Source organism: Hyla sarda, chromosome 9 (genome assembly GCF_029499605.1).
Source record: "Hyla sarda isolate aHylSar1 chromosome 9, aHylSar1.hap1, whole genome shotgun sequence".
Classification (NCBI taxonomy): Eukaryota; Metazoa; Chordata; class Amphibia; order Anura; family Hylidae; genus Hyla; species Hyla sarda.
In genome coordinates, this window is record NC_079197.1 from 71,916,864 (window position 1) to 71,933,642 (window position 16,779).

The 16,779-nt window shown below is 42.9% G+C and overlaps 1 protein-coding gene across 4 annotated transcripts in view; it reads right to left on the reverse strand.

Annotated features, from left to right (window-relative positions):
* The window catches only part of ZMYM3 (zinc finger MYM-type containing 3), a 124,084-nt gene that overhangs the window by 24,768 nt on the left and 82,537 nt on the right, over nucleotides 1-16,779 (reverse strand). For all 4 annotated transcript variants that reach the window (XM_056538282.1, XM_056538283.1, XM_056538285.1 and 1 more), the window contains exons 10-13: nucleotides 14,910-14,996; nucleotides 14,664-14,814; nucleotides 12,285-12,457; nucleotides 11,915-12,089 (exon numbers count right to left, since the gene is read on the reverse strand). In XM_056538282.1, the coding sequence (XP_056394257.1) occupies nucleotides 11,915-12,089; nucleotides 12,285-12,457; nucleotides 14,664-14,814; nucleotides 14,910-14,996 (586 nt within the window). The remainder of the gene's footprint in view (nucleotides 1-11,914; nucleotides 12,090-12,284; nucleotides 12,458-14,663; nucleotides 14,815-14,909; nucleotides 14,997-16,779) is intronic.

Sequence of the window (16,779 nt, forward strand, 5' to 3'; positions counted from 1 at the left end):
TTTCTCGAGTAATGACATACCTCATATGTCTATGTAAAGTGTTCGGCTGGCGCAGTAGAGGGCTCAGAAGGGAAGGAGCGCCAAATGTTTTTTGGGGGGCATGTCACCTTTAGGAAGCCCCTATGGTGCCAGAACAGAAAAAAAAAAAAACCACATGGCATACCATTTTGGAAACTAGACCCCTCGGGGAACATAAAGGGGAAAAGTGATCCTTAATACCCCACAGGTGATTCATGACTTAGGCATATGTAAAAAAAAAAAAAAAAAAAAAAAAAATCTTTCCTAAAATGCATGGTTTCCCAAAAGTTCTACATTTTTAAAAAGGGTAATAGCAGAAAATACCCCCCAATATTTGAAGCCCAATTTCTCCCAATTCAGAAAACACCCCATATGGGGGTGAAAAGTGCTCTGCTGGCGCACTACAGGTCTCAGAAGAGCTGGGGATGGCGGAGGACTGACCTGAATCAGCGGCTTGCAGCAGTAGGAGGCGAGTGAGAGCCTCCTGCTGTTGCTTAGCAACAGCTCCCAGCATGCAAAAAGGGACGGCCTCGATCAGCCTGTAATTTCGGGTCACCGGAGACCCGATTGACCCGGAATCCGCTGCAGATCGCTGGTCTGAATTGTCCAGCGATCTGCGGCCATCGCCGACATGGGGGGGGGGTCATCATGACCCCCCTGGGCGATATGCCGCGATGCCTGTTGAACAATTTCAGCAGGCATCCGGCTCCGTTCCCCAACTGGCTAGCGGTGGGGACCGGATTTCCCATGGGCGTATCCATACGCCCTGCGTCCTTAACAGGTTAACAATGCCTGTGAAAAGTGAAAGAAGCAATCTGATTGGCTCTATGGGCAACCTGTCCACAGGTTTTGATAAATCTCCCTCTACATGTCTAAAGATTTGTCTTGATTGGTTGGGATCTCAATGCTGACCCCAACTGATTACTAGATATAGCTAGGAGAAGAACACTGCTGTGCACTTCACTCCTCAGCTTGCTGCTAGATTTAACTTGTAGCAGGAGATAGACTTGTAGCAGGAGATAGCTCTATAGACAATGGAGCTTGTCTCCTGCTACAAGTCAGAGATGAGACAAGAAGTGACTTGCAAAGCTGCATGTTTCTTTCAGATACAGTGATCACTCAACTTACAATGGTCTCAACATACAATGGTCTTTTCTGGACGATTGTAACTTGTAACCAACATAAATGAAAGACATGAGAGATGGCACTTACAATCCAGGGTATTGCTTTATTCACGCATTGTAAGCATGACAGATACAGGCAGGTCTGGTAGTGTGAGGCCGATTCGTGTTCCGGTTGCCCCCGTCCTCACACCGCCAGGCCTGCTTGTACCGGTCATGCTTAAAAGGTGTGAATAAAGCAATACTCTGGATGGTGAGTGCCATCTCTTGTGTCTTTCATTTATGTTGGATACTACTGTACCTTCACTGAGCACCACCTGACCAGTGATCCATAAGTCAGCCCGGACTATCCTCCATACCATGCTGTTTGCTCGCCTAGTAACGTCAGTTCCGGACTCGCTCTTTTATTGTAACTTGAAACCATACTCTACAATGTTACGGTTAGTCCAGATCTGCGAAACATGTCAATGGCTGGAAGAACTGACCAATCAGAATGGGCATTTACTGGTAAAACCTCTGTATGACTGAAGCGTATACACTGAATTCCTGTCTGGTAGCACCTCTCTACAGTACTGGGAAGTATTTCATGTTCTGTACTACTCTTAAACTATGTCAAAGTTAGCTGCTCCTTTGGACACCAAGTAAAGGCAGCTCCATTTAACTTTTTTAGGACATTGTGTGTACTGTACAGGACCCTGAATAATCTCCTTTCCTCTACATAGACAGTGTTTTACAGCTCCTATCAGCTTTCTTACTTATATGTAAGGGGCTTCAGAACCAATTACCAGGTTTCCATAGAGTTATGGTCTCAACATACAATGGTTGTCCTGGAACCAATTAATATTTTAAATTGAGGGACCACTGTAGATCGGTGGAGGTCTCAGTACTAAGAACCCGACCAATCAAAACCTAACATGTCTTTGTGACCTTATACTTTAAATAGTGCCACGCTGTACGGAAATGGTCAAAATTTACATTTTCAGCAAACAACTATTCAGCTTTCAAAATATATAAAGATATACAAGACCTTTTTACAACACACCAGCTTGTGTTAATAAACATTATGCAGTTTAATAAAAATGGAAATAACTGCAGCCTTATATTCTCAGCAGTGGCATTTTATAATACGGTATACTGACAACACAAGCAGTACTACTTTCAAACAATTTTGGCAAAACAGATTTTTGTTTTCATTAAAAAAAAAAATTATATCTAAAGCCACAGTGACATAAGTTTCAATGGACACAATGAACTCACAATGGGATGAAAAAGGAGGATTTTTTGTGCTCACTCTAAAATCTCTCTCTCGTAGCCTTCATTGGGGACACCTTACAGATGGGTATATGCTCTTGCCACTAGGAAAAAAAAAAGTCGTCTCCTCCCTGGCAGGATATACCCGCCCACCGCATTGAGTCCCGGATAAACAACCCAAGAACCGGAAAAAGTCAACCGGAAAAAAGATGAAGAAATGGGTGGGTGCGGTGTCCCCCAATGAAGGCTACGAGAAAGATATTTTTATGGTGAGCACAAAAAAAAAAATTTCCTTTTCTCGGTCACTCTACATTGGGCGACACCTTACAGATGAGACGTACCTAGGGTGGGAAAAACAACCACCAGAGAAAAGGAGTCAGTCCAGAGACTGAACTCCCGTGTCCACAAGGCCTGCGAACGAGCCTCCAGGCGAGAGACAAACTAGGCCCAGAAATCGAGCTCCCGGATCATCCCCAGTCCATGGAGATGGACTAGGACACAAAAGGAAGGAACCATCCTTTGTAGACTCAAGACACCCGGTCCCTATAGAGAGACCAGAAAAGGTCGACCAGGAAGCCAGATGGGCTGAAACCATCCCAGAAGCAGATAGGAAAAAGTCCCAGGAACACAACAGGGAGATCGGTGTACGCCTGATCTCCACAGGAGGTGGAGACCAGAAACCACAGGGAAAAAAAGACAGAATCAGCTCTGGTGCAGAGAGAGAACAATGAACAGAACAGCTGCAGACCCAAAAAAAACAAGTAGCCACACTAGGGTAATCCAGATGACCTGAACATCCTAACTTGAGAGGACCTGGACCCCAAAAGGAAAAAAAGTAGTGGAAGGCCCTGAAAGCCGGTAATTACTCACCGGTAATTCTGTTTCCTCGTAGTCACAACAGCACCACCAGAGAGAGATTGACTCCTCAGCCCCAGGGACAGGAATCCTAGAGCATAAAAGGAAGCACAGCCCTACCTAGCCTCAGTGAATTACCGAGACCCAAATTAAAATTGCTTCCCATCAATAAACTGAACTACTAAATAAATTACACTATATAATCATAAAGTAAATTCATAAAATAGAATAGTAGAAGAAAATAACTCCTTCCCCCCTACCTAAAACCTAACAATGTATATGTAATCACAATTCGATTTCTTCTCACACGTGCAAGAAGAACCCAGTGCACAGAACTAAAGAGGTGGGAAAACTGTGGTGCTGTCGTGACTACGAAGAAACAATAAATTACCGGCTTTACACCCAGTCATGACAGCACCACCAGCAAGAATACAAGAGTACCAGAATTATGGTGGGACCACCACCTGATGGACCTTACGTCCAAAAGAGAGAAGAAAAATCAGCCAAGTTAAGCCTGTAGTGCCGGAAAAAAGTGTGTGGCCACTACCAGGTGGCCGCTTTACAGATTTGCTCAATAGAGGCTCATCTCCTTTCAGACCAAGAGAAGGCTATATCCCTAGTGGAGTGAGCTCTTATATTATCTGGAGGAGAAAGCCCTGCAGATAAATAGGCAGAAGAGAGAGCCTGACAGATCCAGCTCAATTTCCTTTGCTAGGCCCTGAAAACTGAGTCTATCTGACCTCCTAAAATCTGACGGGGAAAGGGAAAGAAAATGTTTAACTTGCCTGTTCTGTCTGGTGGCAAATAAGTCCACCTGAGGAGTGCCCCAGAGATCTGAAATTTTCTGAAAAACTGCTGGGTTAAACTGTTCTCGGAGACTCAGAAACTTCCCTAACCAAGCACTTAAGTTTAACAATTTTCTGGGCAGGTAAAAATAATTTTTGAAGTGTGGAGTCTAACAGGATCCCCAAAAACACATTTTGTTGTGTAGGAGAACGAGAAGACTTTTCCCAGATCACCAACCAACCAAGTTTATTGAGAACTTTAAAAGTGTAGTCTAGGAAACACTGTACCTTCTCCTTTGTCTCGGCCACCAGAAGGAAATCATCCAGAGAGAAGATTGAGAGAAGATTGATTGTTCTCCATCTTGAACCTTTTGTATATTAAGAACTGGTTCAGAGGTTTGAGGTTTATAATTAGCCTGTAGGATCAGTTTGGCTTTTTTATTAGAAAGAGGGAGGAGTAAAACCCCTGACTAAACTCTTCCTGAGGTAATGGAACTAGAACACCCTCTTTTGAACAAGGGACTTTACTTCTCTTTATAGGGAGGACTGCCCTGCAAGTCCTGAGTGACAGTTGGTGATGAAGACTCAAGTGGGTGGCAGGCTGGAGAACTCCAACTGAAGACCGTTCTTTATATTACCTGCACCCAAGAACTTCCAGCTATCTTTTCCCACTCTGGAAAAAATTCTAGCAGCCTACCACCCACTCGAGGGACCCCGTCACTGGGGATTAGATTGTTTGGAGGTGGACTGGGGCTGATTAAAGAAGAGACCAGTACTTGGGAATCTCCACCTGGAAGAATGATCCCTGCTTTTGTTTTGGTAACAACCCTCCCATCCCCCCCCCCCAGAACGAAAGGGTCAAGGCTTTTTAGAGGTCTGAGGAAAGGGGAACCCCTCCTTCCTTTCCCCTGCCTTGTCTAGGAGGTAGGACAGGACTGATCCAAACAAAAGATGCCCTCACACGGAATTGCACAGAGTTTAGATTTACAATTACTGTCTCCCATCCAAATTTTAATCCATAACGCCCTTCTAGCTGAATTTACTAGGGCCCCTGACCTGGCCGACAGTCTCAAAGCATCCGAGGAGGCATCTCCCTAGAAAGGCAGAAGCCTTCCTAATGGCTGGTAAGGAGGCTAATAGATCCTCTTTAGGGACATCATTTTGAATGTTGGGAGATAACCGGTCTACTCACAAAATAAGGAAGCGGGCTACAGAGGCACCAGCCACATTAGGTTTTAGGGTAGCCCCTGCTGTCTCCCAAGCTCTTCTTAAGGAATCCTTGCACCTTTATGTCCAGTGGATCCTTAAAGGGGTACTCCCATGGAAATATTTTTCTTTTTTTATCAAATGGTGCCAGAAAGTTAAACAGATTTGTAAATGACTTCTATTAAAAAAAATCTTAATCCTTCCAATACTTTATAGGGGCTGTATACTACAGAGAACATTTTTTTCTTTTTGGATTTCTCTGTAGTAAGATTGCCTCTGTAGTATACAGCCCCTAAAAAGATTAAGATTTTTTTGTTTCTCATTATACACCCTACCACTTACATTTTCTCGATGTGTCATTGGGAGTCTGCTCGTAAAATAATGTACAGATGGTACCAAACACCCTAAAAAATATCAGTTATGTACCCCCAAAGGTCATCATTATGTTGGACATTTATACATGGTGGGAATGCCCCTGTATTAAATCATTTTGGGTAGTGGTATGTGTTTTCTTACAACTTATTTTAGATTCTCAAATCTCTTGGGGACCGGGTCTGGCATTATTGTGTTTAGCCTTGGATAAAGCCCCTACAAACTATGAAAATATTATATTTCATGTATTAACTAATGCACGTATTGCAATAGTGCCACTTTGGAAATCCCAAGAAACTCCAGAAATCTCAAGTACAATTACAAAAACACTAAACTCCTATAAAATGGAAATGCTCATCGCAAATCTGGAGGGAAAAAAAATCATGAAATTTGGAAAAACTTTGAAGAATTGGGTCAGATATTTTGATAAATGTAAATAATAGATAAATAAGAACTCAAGGAAATACATTTTTTTCTATTGTATTTGTGGAAAATTTATTTTCGTTAAGCTGAATAAAATAAAATTAAAATAGATTTTTTAATAGAAGTAATGTACAAATCTGTTTTCTGGCACCAGTTGATCTAAAAAAAAAATAAAAATAAAAAAAAAAAGTTTTCCACGGGAGTACCCCTTTAAGAGAACCTAAGTCCTCAGAAGGGTAAAGCCCATTTTTTTGGCCCTTTAGCAATAGCCACATCATTCTTGGGTACCATATCCCAAAATTTAGAATCTGCAGGGTCAAAAGGGATACTTTCGTTTAATGGCCCTTGGTATAAATGACTTTATCTGGGCACTCCCATTCCCTGGAAATCAGTTGAGAGTCTTATGAACAGGAAAAACTCCGCTTTTTAATCTCCAGGCCCTCAAACATAATGTCCTGGACAGATTTTTGTTCCTTTTTCTCTTCCATCCCAATAGATGATTTGACCGCCTTGATTAACTGGTCAGTGTCCTCCACCAAAAATAAGTGTTTTCCCGTGGAATCATCATCTGATGACACAGAGCCATACTCTGTAGGGATGCACAGAAAGAAAAAAAACTTCAGTATAGGGGAGACAAAGGAAAAAAGCAATTCAGGAAGCCCCCAAAAAATAGATAGTACATGAACCAGAGTTCACTTCCACAACTGACCCCACGTGCTGAGGGGTTGGGGTGACCCTTGGCAACAAACCCTTTAACCCCTTAAGGACCAGAGGGTTGTCCGTTTTTGCACTTTCGTTTTTTACGCCACCAATTCTACTTTGTAATGACATCAGTCATTTTATCCAAAAATCTACAGCGAAATGGAAAAAAAAAATCATTGTGAGGCAAAATTGAAAAAAAAAAAAAACGCCATTTTGTAACTTTTGGGGCTTCCGTTTCTACGCAGTAATATTTTCGGTAAAAATGACACTTTATTCTGTAGGTCCATACGATTAAAATGATACCCTACTTATATGGGTTTGATTTTGTCGTACTTCTGAAAAAAAAAATCATAACTACATGCAGGAAAATGTATACGTTTAAAATTGTCATCTTTTGACCCTTATAACTTCTTTATTTTACCGCGTATGGGTCAGTCCGAGGGCTAATTATTTGCGCCGTGATCTGAAGTTTTTAGCGGTACCATTTTTGTATTGATCGGACTTATTGATCAGCTAAGGACATGCTGGAAAGCTCCCAACCAGGAGCTATTGGAGGCACTACTAACCCTGATTACCACAGGGACGAGACTTCCAGGCCTCCTCACCATCACAACATCCCATTCAGGGACATGGACTCTCTAGGCTTCCCATGGGGACAAGAAACCACTGAGGCTTGGTAGGGCTGTGCTTCCTTTTATGTTCTAGGTTTCCTCTCCATGGGGGAGGAGTCAGTCTCTCTCTGGTGGTAATGTCGTGACAGGTGGAAGAGGGGGAATCTAGGATACCGGAGAGACCGACCTGGAAACTGGAGATGTCTGAGACATCTGGAAGACAGACCCATAATGGAAACTCTTTGGACGACCAACTTCCTTGTCGAAACATGAAGTGAAGGAGTGCAGTACAGAAAGACTGCCCCAACTAATAGGATTGCGGAGGAGTTTGGGCCGGATCACTCTTAACCATTAACACCTTAACCATCACCAAGGCCCGAAGAACCGAAAGAGCCGTCTGAAAGGAAGGCACGCCACAGCATCCTAGGACAGAGTCCAAGCCAAGGAGACCAACAGGTGTTGGACCCCAGAGGTCAGAAAGGACCAGAGCACTCCGAAGAAACATACTGCCAGAACGGAAACGGAGGGGGAAACAAATAAGAACCCAGCTGGGACTCTCAGGTTCTGGGCACAGGAAGGCTACTCCAGAAAACTATGGTGTAAGTGCAGTACAACTGACAGACAAAAGGGAAGGAAGGAAGAACACACCCTTCCAGGGAGATTGCTCCGAGGGAGGAGAAAAGCAATAATGGTAGGACCCGAACAGACTGTGGCTAGACCAGCTGACGCCGGCCATACAAAAGTACATAAACTCCTCCCACCAGAGGAGAGACCCAAGGCTGCGTGAGTAGCAGCAGATAACCATAAAACAGAAAGAGTCAGGCTGCAATGGTGGACAGTAAGCACACAAGCCTAGACAGCAAAAAGCTCTGTTGATTGCTCTCAGCCAAAAAAAAAAGGGCCTAGTCAGATACCCCACCTATATAGTGGGAACAGCGAGATGGCAACATCTTGGTGGCGGGAAAAAAAACCCTCAAAAGTCCCCCTAGTGGAGGGAAAACAAGGGTGGACGAGAGAAAACGTAGGTACTGATCCATGCCAAGCACCCTGATCCCCATACCCCCTGTAGAAAGGGGACTGACAAAGTGCACCAGGCACTGAAGGAAAGGGCAAATGCTGCCCCGCAGCCACCGGACAACTACTGGTTGGACATAGCCCCCAGGCCCAGCGACAACCCATCATTGTCTGCAGGAGCATCATGTGTCCACAGACGGATGGGAATCCTTCACACTGGAGCTGTGCAAAAATACAAGACGTGTTTTAGAGCCATTCCAGACAGTGACGAAGGCAACCGAGTAGGTGCCTGAGCCACCCCAGACCGAAAACCCATGAAAAGTACCTGGAGGCATAGGGAGGGGCTGAACTAACGGATGGCCCAGCAGGCCCCAGGCCAGAACAGAAGTGTGGAAACAAAATCACAGGAAGCCCCAAGGCACACCCCATCGAACAGAAGGAAAGGAGGGCTCAACAATTACAGAGCGGCCTTAGCATGACTTGGGTACCTCACGGGTACCTCCTGTACCCCCATCTGAAAAAGGAAAACAAAAAGGGCGTAAAGAATCTAACTAAACTGCCCTTACTAGAAAATGTTATGTATATATATACACACACATATACACACACAGTACAGACCAAAAGTTTTGACACCTTCTCAGAGTTTTCTTTATTTTCATGACTATGAAAATTGTAGATTCACATTGAAGGCATCAAAACTATGAATTAACACATGTGGAATTATTTACATAACAAAAAAGTGTGAAACAACTGAAAATATGTCATATTCTAGGTTCTTCAAAGTACCTTTTGCTTTCACACTCTTGGCATTCTCTTGTTGAGATTCAAGATGTAGTCACCTGTAATGGTTTTCACTTCACAGGTGTGCTGGTGTGGAGGAGGAGGTGTGATGGTGTGGGGGTGCTTTGTTGGTGACACTGTTGGGGATTTATTCAAAATTGAAGGCATACTGAACCAGCATGGCTACCACAGCATCTTGCAGCGGCATGCTATTCCATCCGGTTTGCGTTTAGTTGGACCATCATTTATTATTCAACAGAACAATGACACCAAACACACCTCCAGCCTGTGTAAGGGCTATTTGACCAAGAAGGCAAGTGATGGGGTGCTGCGCCAGATGACCTGGCCTCCACAGTCACCAGGCCTGAACCCAATCGAGATGGTTTGGGGTGAGCTGGACCGCAGAGTGAAGGCAAAAAGGGCCAACAAGTGCTAAGCATCTCTGGGAACTCCTTCAAGACTGTTGAAAGACCATTTCAGGTGACTACCTCTTGAAGCTCATCAAGTGAATGCCAAGAGTGTGCAAAGCAGTAATCAAAGCAAAATGTGGCTAGAACCTAGAATAGGACATATTTACACACTTTTTTGTTATGTATATAATTCCACCTGTGTTACTTCATAGTTTTTATGCCTTCAGTGTGAATCTACAATTTTCATAGTCATGAAAATAAAGAAAACTCTGAATGAGAAGGTGTGTCCAAACTTTTGGTCTGTACTGTATATATAAAACTCAATGCGAGTGTGTGTATGTACCGTATATACTCGAATATAAGCCGAGGCCCCTAATTTCACCCCAAAAACCCAGGAAAAGTTATTGACTCGACTATAAGCCTAGGGTGGGAAATACATCATCACCCTGTCGGGATGGGAGAAAGGGATGGGAGGACGGGATAGGAAGTAAAATGCTTCCTCCTTTGTTTATTTTCCTCCCGAACAAGGATTAGGAAAGAAAAACCGTCCAACGCCGGGTACTCAGCTAGTGGTAAAAAAAAAAAAGACCAGGTCTGGGGGAGCTCCCAGACCTGTGTCTTGCCTTCTGCTGACACTAGCTAAAACTGATTACCTCACTGCAGGTGGGCAGGTATATCCTGCCAGGGAGGAGCCAACTTTTTCCTAGTGTCAGCGCCTCCTAGTGGCAAGAGCATATACCTATCTGTAAGGTGTTCCCCAATTTAGATTGACCGAGAAATGGAGATTACTTAAAGGACATCTGCAGCAAAATACACAGGATAAGGGATAAGTGTTTGATTGCGGAGGGTCAGACCACTGGGATCCCCCGCGATCTCCCAAACGGGGCCCCGCATTGCCACTCTATGTGAGCAGCTAATACACGTAGCGTTGACCTCTGAGGTCGATGGCCCACCCCCAGCCCATATAGTTCTATGGGGGAGGCACAAACTCTGCCTCCCCACCTCTCTCATAGGAGACACATGGAGGAGGCATTTTGGCAGTGACATCACGCAGAGACTGGCACGCCTCCTGCACGGGGGAGCCACGGCAGAGACGAGGCCACATGCATGAGATCGCGGGTGGGTCTCATCGGTCAGACCCCCAAGATCAAGCACTTATCCCCTAGCCTGTGGATAGGGGTTAAGTTGTATTTTGCTGCAGGGGGCCTTAAACAGTTTCTCCGTTTAAAAAAACAAAACAAAAAAAAAAAAAAAGCACACAAGCAACCCCAGGAAATGAGGGCTCTTAGAAGGCCACTTTAGAGTAGTCCAATGTTTTGCTCTTAGCCATTCTAGTCATTATCCTATTGAAGGACCCATGACCTGCAACTGAGACTAAGCTTCCTGACACTGGGCACTACATTTCGCTCCAGAAAACATAATCAGTCTTTGGATTTCATTGCACCCGCCAAAGCACAGAATGAAAAATCAAGTAAGCAACAATAGATAGTATTTGTGAGAGAAATATAGGTGGTAAGTAACATTTTTGTGGCATATGACAGGTACTCTTTAAGAAGTTAAATAACACGACTCCTTGTGGATTCTGCCAAAAGAATGAACATGCTTTTTCTTTTGGCACATCAATCTCAGCAGTGTGAATGAGTAAGTGGAAGGCCCTTTCACATCAATGTTTATGTTTGTGCAGTGGAATACCTGAGCTCATTCCATGGGTAGAAATTCTGTAGTGTGAATACATTGCTGTCTAAGGGGACTGCAATGTTTGTTCAGTCCTAGTGCCGACTGACGCAGGAGCAGCAGCCCTTTGAGTCTTCGTACAGAAATTTGGTAGGCTGAGCCAAGACCAACTGAGAAAGCAAATTCTCCTTTTGGGAAAATTCCACATGTAGCAATACCAAATAGGTACATTTTACACAGGAGGTGGTCACTTTACTATGGTGAGTACCCGTTGAGACTGTTAATGACAGAGAGGCAACAATGTAGATCATGGCATCTATAGGGAAAATGGAGATTTCTGTGGGTTTGGGTGGTCTCAGACCAGCCAGTGTGATCGCGGGGGTCCAATAAGTGCAAATCGCCGCAGGTCTCTCAGCCTTCCCCTGGTATGCAGGATGGCTGATCATTTTCTGCAATCTGTAAAGAGTCAGGCTTTATAAGACGATCGCAGGTAGTACTGATAAATACAAAGATATTACATAGTACTGAACAGTGCATTGCAATTGGGGACTTTTAAACAAAAAAAGCTACAGATAGGTGAATTCAAACTGAGTGAGAAAGTGAGGAAAACCAGCAGTCCAACATCAAATGCAGCCGATAACACTGCCATTTACCAGCATACTATATTCTAGGATCTTCACTTGTTCGCATACCTTTCTTACTGTGAAGCAGGCTCTCTGGCCCTTTTTGCGTGTCTAGATTAGGTTGGTTTTGTTGGTTATAGAAACGTAACAGACATTGTTGATTGCAGAAATGTTTTATTTCTCCACGCCAGTGAATGGTTTCTACCAATTTTCCCTGTCGTTTGCATGCATGACAACGTGCTCCCTATACAGAAACAAAGAATCATTTGGCATTTTTGTTGAAAACAAAGTAAAACTAATACTAAGACCTAAACAAGTAGTTTATTAACTCAAAGACTGGAGGACAGTCTCATTGATGTCCAAGTACCATCAACTATACATAAGTGTTTCCAGTGTTATGGCTAACCTGTCTATATTCCAGTATACCATTGCCATTTACCTTTAAGTACCACAGTAAATACTTGCTCTTGCACTCTTCACTGCAAAAATCCCATGTGCTACCATCCAGCTCTTCAGTTACTGCCCGTTGACAGGTTTGAGAACAGTAAGTACATGTTATACAACACAGGCCTAGGTTCTTAGTAAAGTCCTGTTTGTAAAGTAGCACACAGCCTGTTCAGGAAACAAAAAAATAAAAAAACACTAGGAAATAGGTAATTTACTTTGTGATCAAACATGACAGACACACACTTTATTTTCCCTTATGTAGAACTGAACTGTTTACCAAATACAGACTCGAAGTGGTGCACCAAAAACAGTTCATGTGATGCAATGTCACAGGATGAGGCTATCTGCAGTGCAGAAATGCACTTTGTAGTTCATATGACAACCAAGCAAGTTGTACATAATTTTAATCCGGTTCACCCGCACTATAACCCAGTGTATTAAGTTTAGAGAGTGAGAACTGGCAGTCTGTTTCTATTTAAAGGATAACTCCATTACATAAAAAAAATTTTTTGTTTCATATTAAAGCTCTTGCTCTTAAGTATCCATGAAGCTTTATTTTGCAATATGGCCGCCACGTCCCATGATTCCCTGCGTTCGCTTCCTGTAAGAATTTCACCACCCTCCTGCTCTTGCTCACTCCCATCTGTTTAATATGCACGCCCACAGTAAACACCCCTAAAGCTTACCACACCTAGCCCAGTCTCGTCACAACCCCTCGTGATTATAATCAGCCAAGCTGTTCAGTAACATACACCCACCCCCCCCTCCCCTGTTCTGTCCTGCATTCCGTTCTGTTATGCCTTCTGTGCATTGCGCACGCGCAGGGCTGCGGGAGAAGTCTCGTTTACATTGCACATGTGTCTGGGGAGAAACCAGACTGGCTCACTGATCTTACACTGACGTAAGAGCAGTGAGCCTTGTGCGGCTGCGCTGCAGCCATTGGACAGGGGATCAGGGAGAAGGAAAAAAACACTCCGCCAATGATGGCTGGGCAAATATGAATATTCAATAGATGGGAGTGGCTGTATTGAGGGACGAGGGCCACAGATCAGCAACGCAGCATGCCGGGAAGAAGTTAAATTCGACCACAAGATGGCCGCCGCAATAGAAGTGAATGGGGGGGGGGTCGAAAAACCGTTCACATGCCCCTATACTACTTCCTGTCGGACCGAAAAGACCGCGGTACCGGAGAAAGCATGCAGGACAGTTAATGAAAGTCTATCGGAAAGTTATATAACTTTTAATAAGGGTGTGAATTTTTCATAATTTTCTTATCCTGGAGGTCTCCTTTAAATCAGACAACAAAGAACTTAATTTTTATTTTAGATAAACCAAGACATATTCGTAATGAGAACCAGTATCTTATAAGTAAATAGATGCATATCCTATGACATAATTCTAGAACATATTTTCTTATAGCTCTTATTATTTTTACTAAACATGTAAGATTTAAGAGCCAACTGGGTGTTACCAGTCTGGGTGGGGGGTGGGTGTCATTTGTGTATATAGTCCAAGAAAACGTAGAGACACATAGCCAACTGGTAACACCCAACTGGGTATTTCATCGTACATTTCTAGTAATTACAACAAAGGAACGGCAAAAATCAGATATACATTTAAATTTAAGGTCTAAAATTTTAAAACCAGAAAGCCTTAAAGGGGTATTTAGACTTTTCAAAAAATGTCCTAGCTACCACCGCTCTGAGTCCGTCCCATTGCACAGGTCTTTTTGTGTTTGGGGTCAGCGTGTGTATTGCCTGCTAAGTCAAACAGCAGCTGCATCAGTGTCCCAGCTCAGCCACTGCTCAGTGGGCAGTGCATGCGCCGACACCAAACACAAAAGCACTGTACAACAGGAAAGGCTCTAGGAGAACAGAGGTAGTAGCAGGATCAAGGAACGTATGTTTATTTTATGATTTTTTTTTTACAAAAAGGATTTAACTCTTGCTTAAAGAACCCATCAGCCATGATGTGATTCTTTGGCAAAACCTAGGCAAGCTAATAATGAAACTATAGATTTGGGGTAAAAGTGGAAACAGACAAAAAAAAGAAAAAAAAAGAATGCTCTCTTAGCGTCCTTTTTTCCGTGCTGGCAGTAGAACAGAGCTCTGTTCCTACTCTCCTGCATTTCCGGGTTTGGGGACGTCAAATCACTGAACTCAGAAGCAAAAGACTGTGGGGAGCGGAGCTCCATTATGGTCTCATGGGAATGAGAAAGGTAATAGAAAGAGTTTAAGAAAAAAAAAAGAAATTAAACACTAGACTACCCCATTGAACATGTGTAAACTACATATCCTCTTTCAGCCATTTTATAAACATTTCTTAAGCAGAGACACTGGGCACTGACACCGACACCAAGTGGTTTACTTACCCTCACTACAAAAATTCTTCTCCACACCTGAAAAACGTATCTTTTCATGTAGGATTTTTTCCTGCTTACAATATTCACACTGTGAAACAACTCCATGAAGGCGTTTGTAGTCCTCACAGCAATCTTTACAACAGAACTGATATACATGGTCCTGGGTGGGGGGGGGGGGGGGAGGGAAGTAAGACTGATCAGAAAGAGGAAATATTCTGCAAGTCTCTTTTTTTAAGTCAAATAACAAGTCTTTACCTGCCAATCCAAAATCTCTGGTTTGCCAGTAAACATGTTGTGACAATAATGGCAATTGAGGTGGATCCCACCCTCTGGACTGGTACGCTGTAAGATGAGGATTAAATTAATGGCCAACATATCAGCAAATTCAGAAAAATATCAAGTTGCTATTAACATGTTCAAACAATATACCGACAAACTGATGCTTAACAAATCTTGTCACAAAATATAAATTTATGGGTCTTTATGTGCACTGTCTGGGTTGCTGTTGGTGATCACCCTGCTTTAGTTCACATGATAGATCGACTGTGATGGACTTATGGTCCATATGGCAGACATGGGTTTTTGATTTGTTGGTGGGTATGTTGGCGGAGGGGTTGTGTGGGGATTTTTCTTATGTGTAAGTTTGTTTGAAAAATGAAACAATTCAATAAAAATATATTTATTATATGATGAACTGGTTCTGTTAACTATTACAAAAAAAAAGGACCTTTTGCGTAAATCGAGTTTTTACAATAAACAATGAAGAATTTTTGGTCATGCATTTTCTTGTTTTCCATTTTCTATCTATAAGGGGGAGTAAAAGCCGGGTGCTCCCGTATCAAACTTATTTCTACGTTATTTTTGCTCCCTGAACCTAAAACCGTGGTATGCTGAAGTTTTAGGTCTGGACATAAAAAACGGATACGGGGCACTATGTGACTCCGGTCAGCTTATTGAAATAATGAGATAAGGGCCGGTTCCAGTAAGATCAAAACGGAATGTGAACCCAGCCTTAGTTTGGTTGTGGCTGGGCTCCATCTTGTTGGTATACATGAACTGATTTGCCCCTGTCCTTTCAGATTGGTCTTAATTGACATTTATCTGATTCCTTTTGATGTTTTCCCCATAAAAGATACTAGCCATCATTTAATATTGCAACTCAGTTGTAATAGTGTATACTACAACAAGTTGTGTCTGTGCCAGTTTTATTTTATTTAATTTTTTTATAAAATGGAAAAAAAAGGTGTGCTCCTAGTGGATTATCATTAAGTTTTGGTAATGTGTGCAGGGTTAATTAAACCTTACCATATGTAGTTGTGCTGAAGGCACAACACAATGTATTGCCTGTAAACTCGATTGAAGTCAATAGATTCAGATGGGTGGCTGCCCCGGCGTCCTTCACCGTGACCTTCAGGGAACAGTGCGGTAAAGTGGATGTAAATTAAAATAAAAAGCTGGACATTTTCCGTATGGCGCCTGCCCCCCAAAAAAGGTTTGCCAACAATTGGCATTTATTGGAATAAAAGTGCAACACAGTTGTTTCGGACCCGGGCCAGGTTCTTCCTCAGGCAGTAGGTATTACAGACGCACAAGCGCGCCAACCTAAAATACACATAGGCTTTCAATTGCTACTGGGTCACAATGACAATTATAAAAAATATATATAAACAACAAGTAATAACATAAAATTAATTACCATTGCTTTAAAATTAACTTTTTCATTTTTAGACACCTTTAATGTTTTATTTGTTTTTCAGCTCTGGAGGTTCCTGTATGGAGACCCACGCTGCTGTAATGTAAAAGGTCTGTTGTGGTATTAGTTTTTGGTTTATTTATTTAGTGTAACAATTGTTTAACTTTAACAGATGTAGGAGTTAACTGGAATACATTTCGGGGCATCTTTGGTGTTTTCTTTTCCCTTTTGCAACGCTGGAGACCTCCACATGGGTAGCCCATGCTGCTTTGTGACAGGGATGCGCTACGCTTTAAGATCAGGAGGGCGTTTATTGAGGAAATTTGCAGCACAGTCAATGCTGCAGCAAATGGAATAGAAGGGTGTGCATTTGTTGTAATGCTGAGGAGCTTGGAAATGGATTTGCGTTATGTTAGTGGAACTGTCAGATGT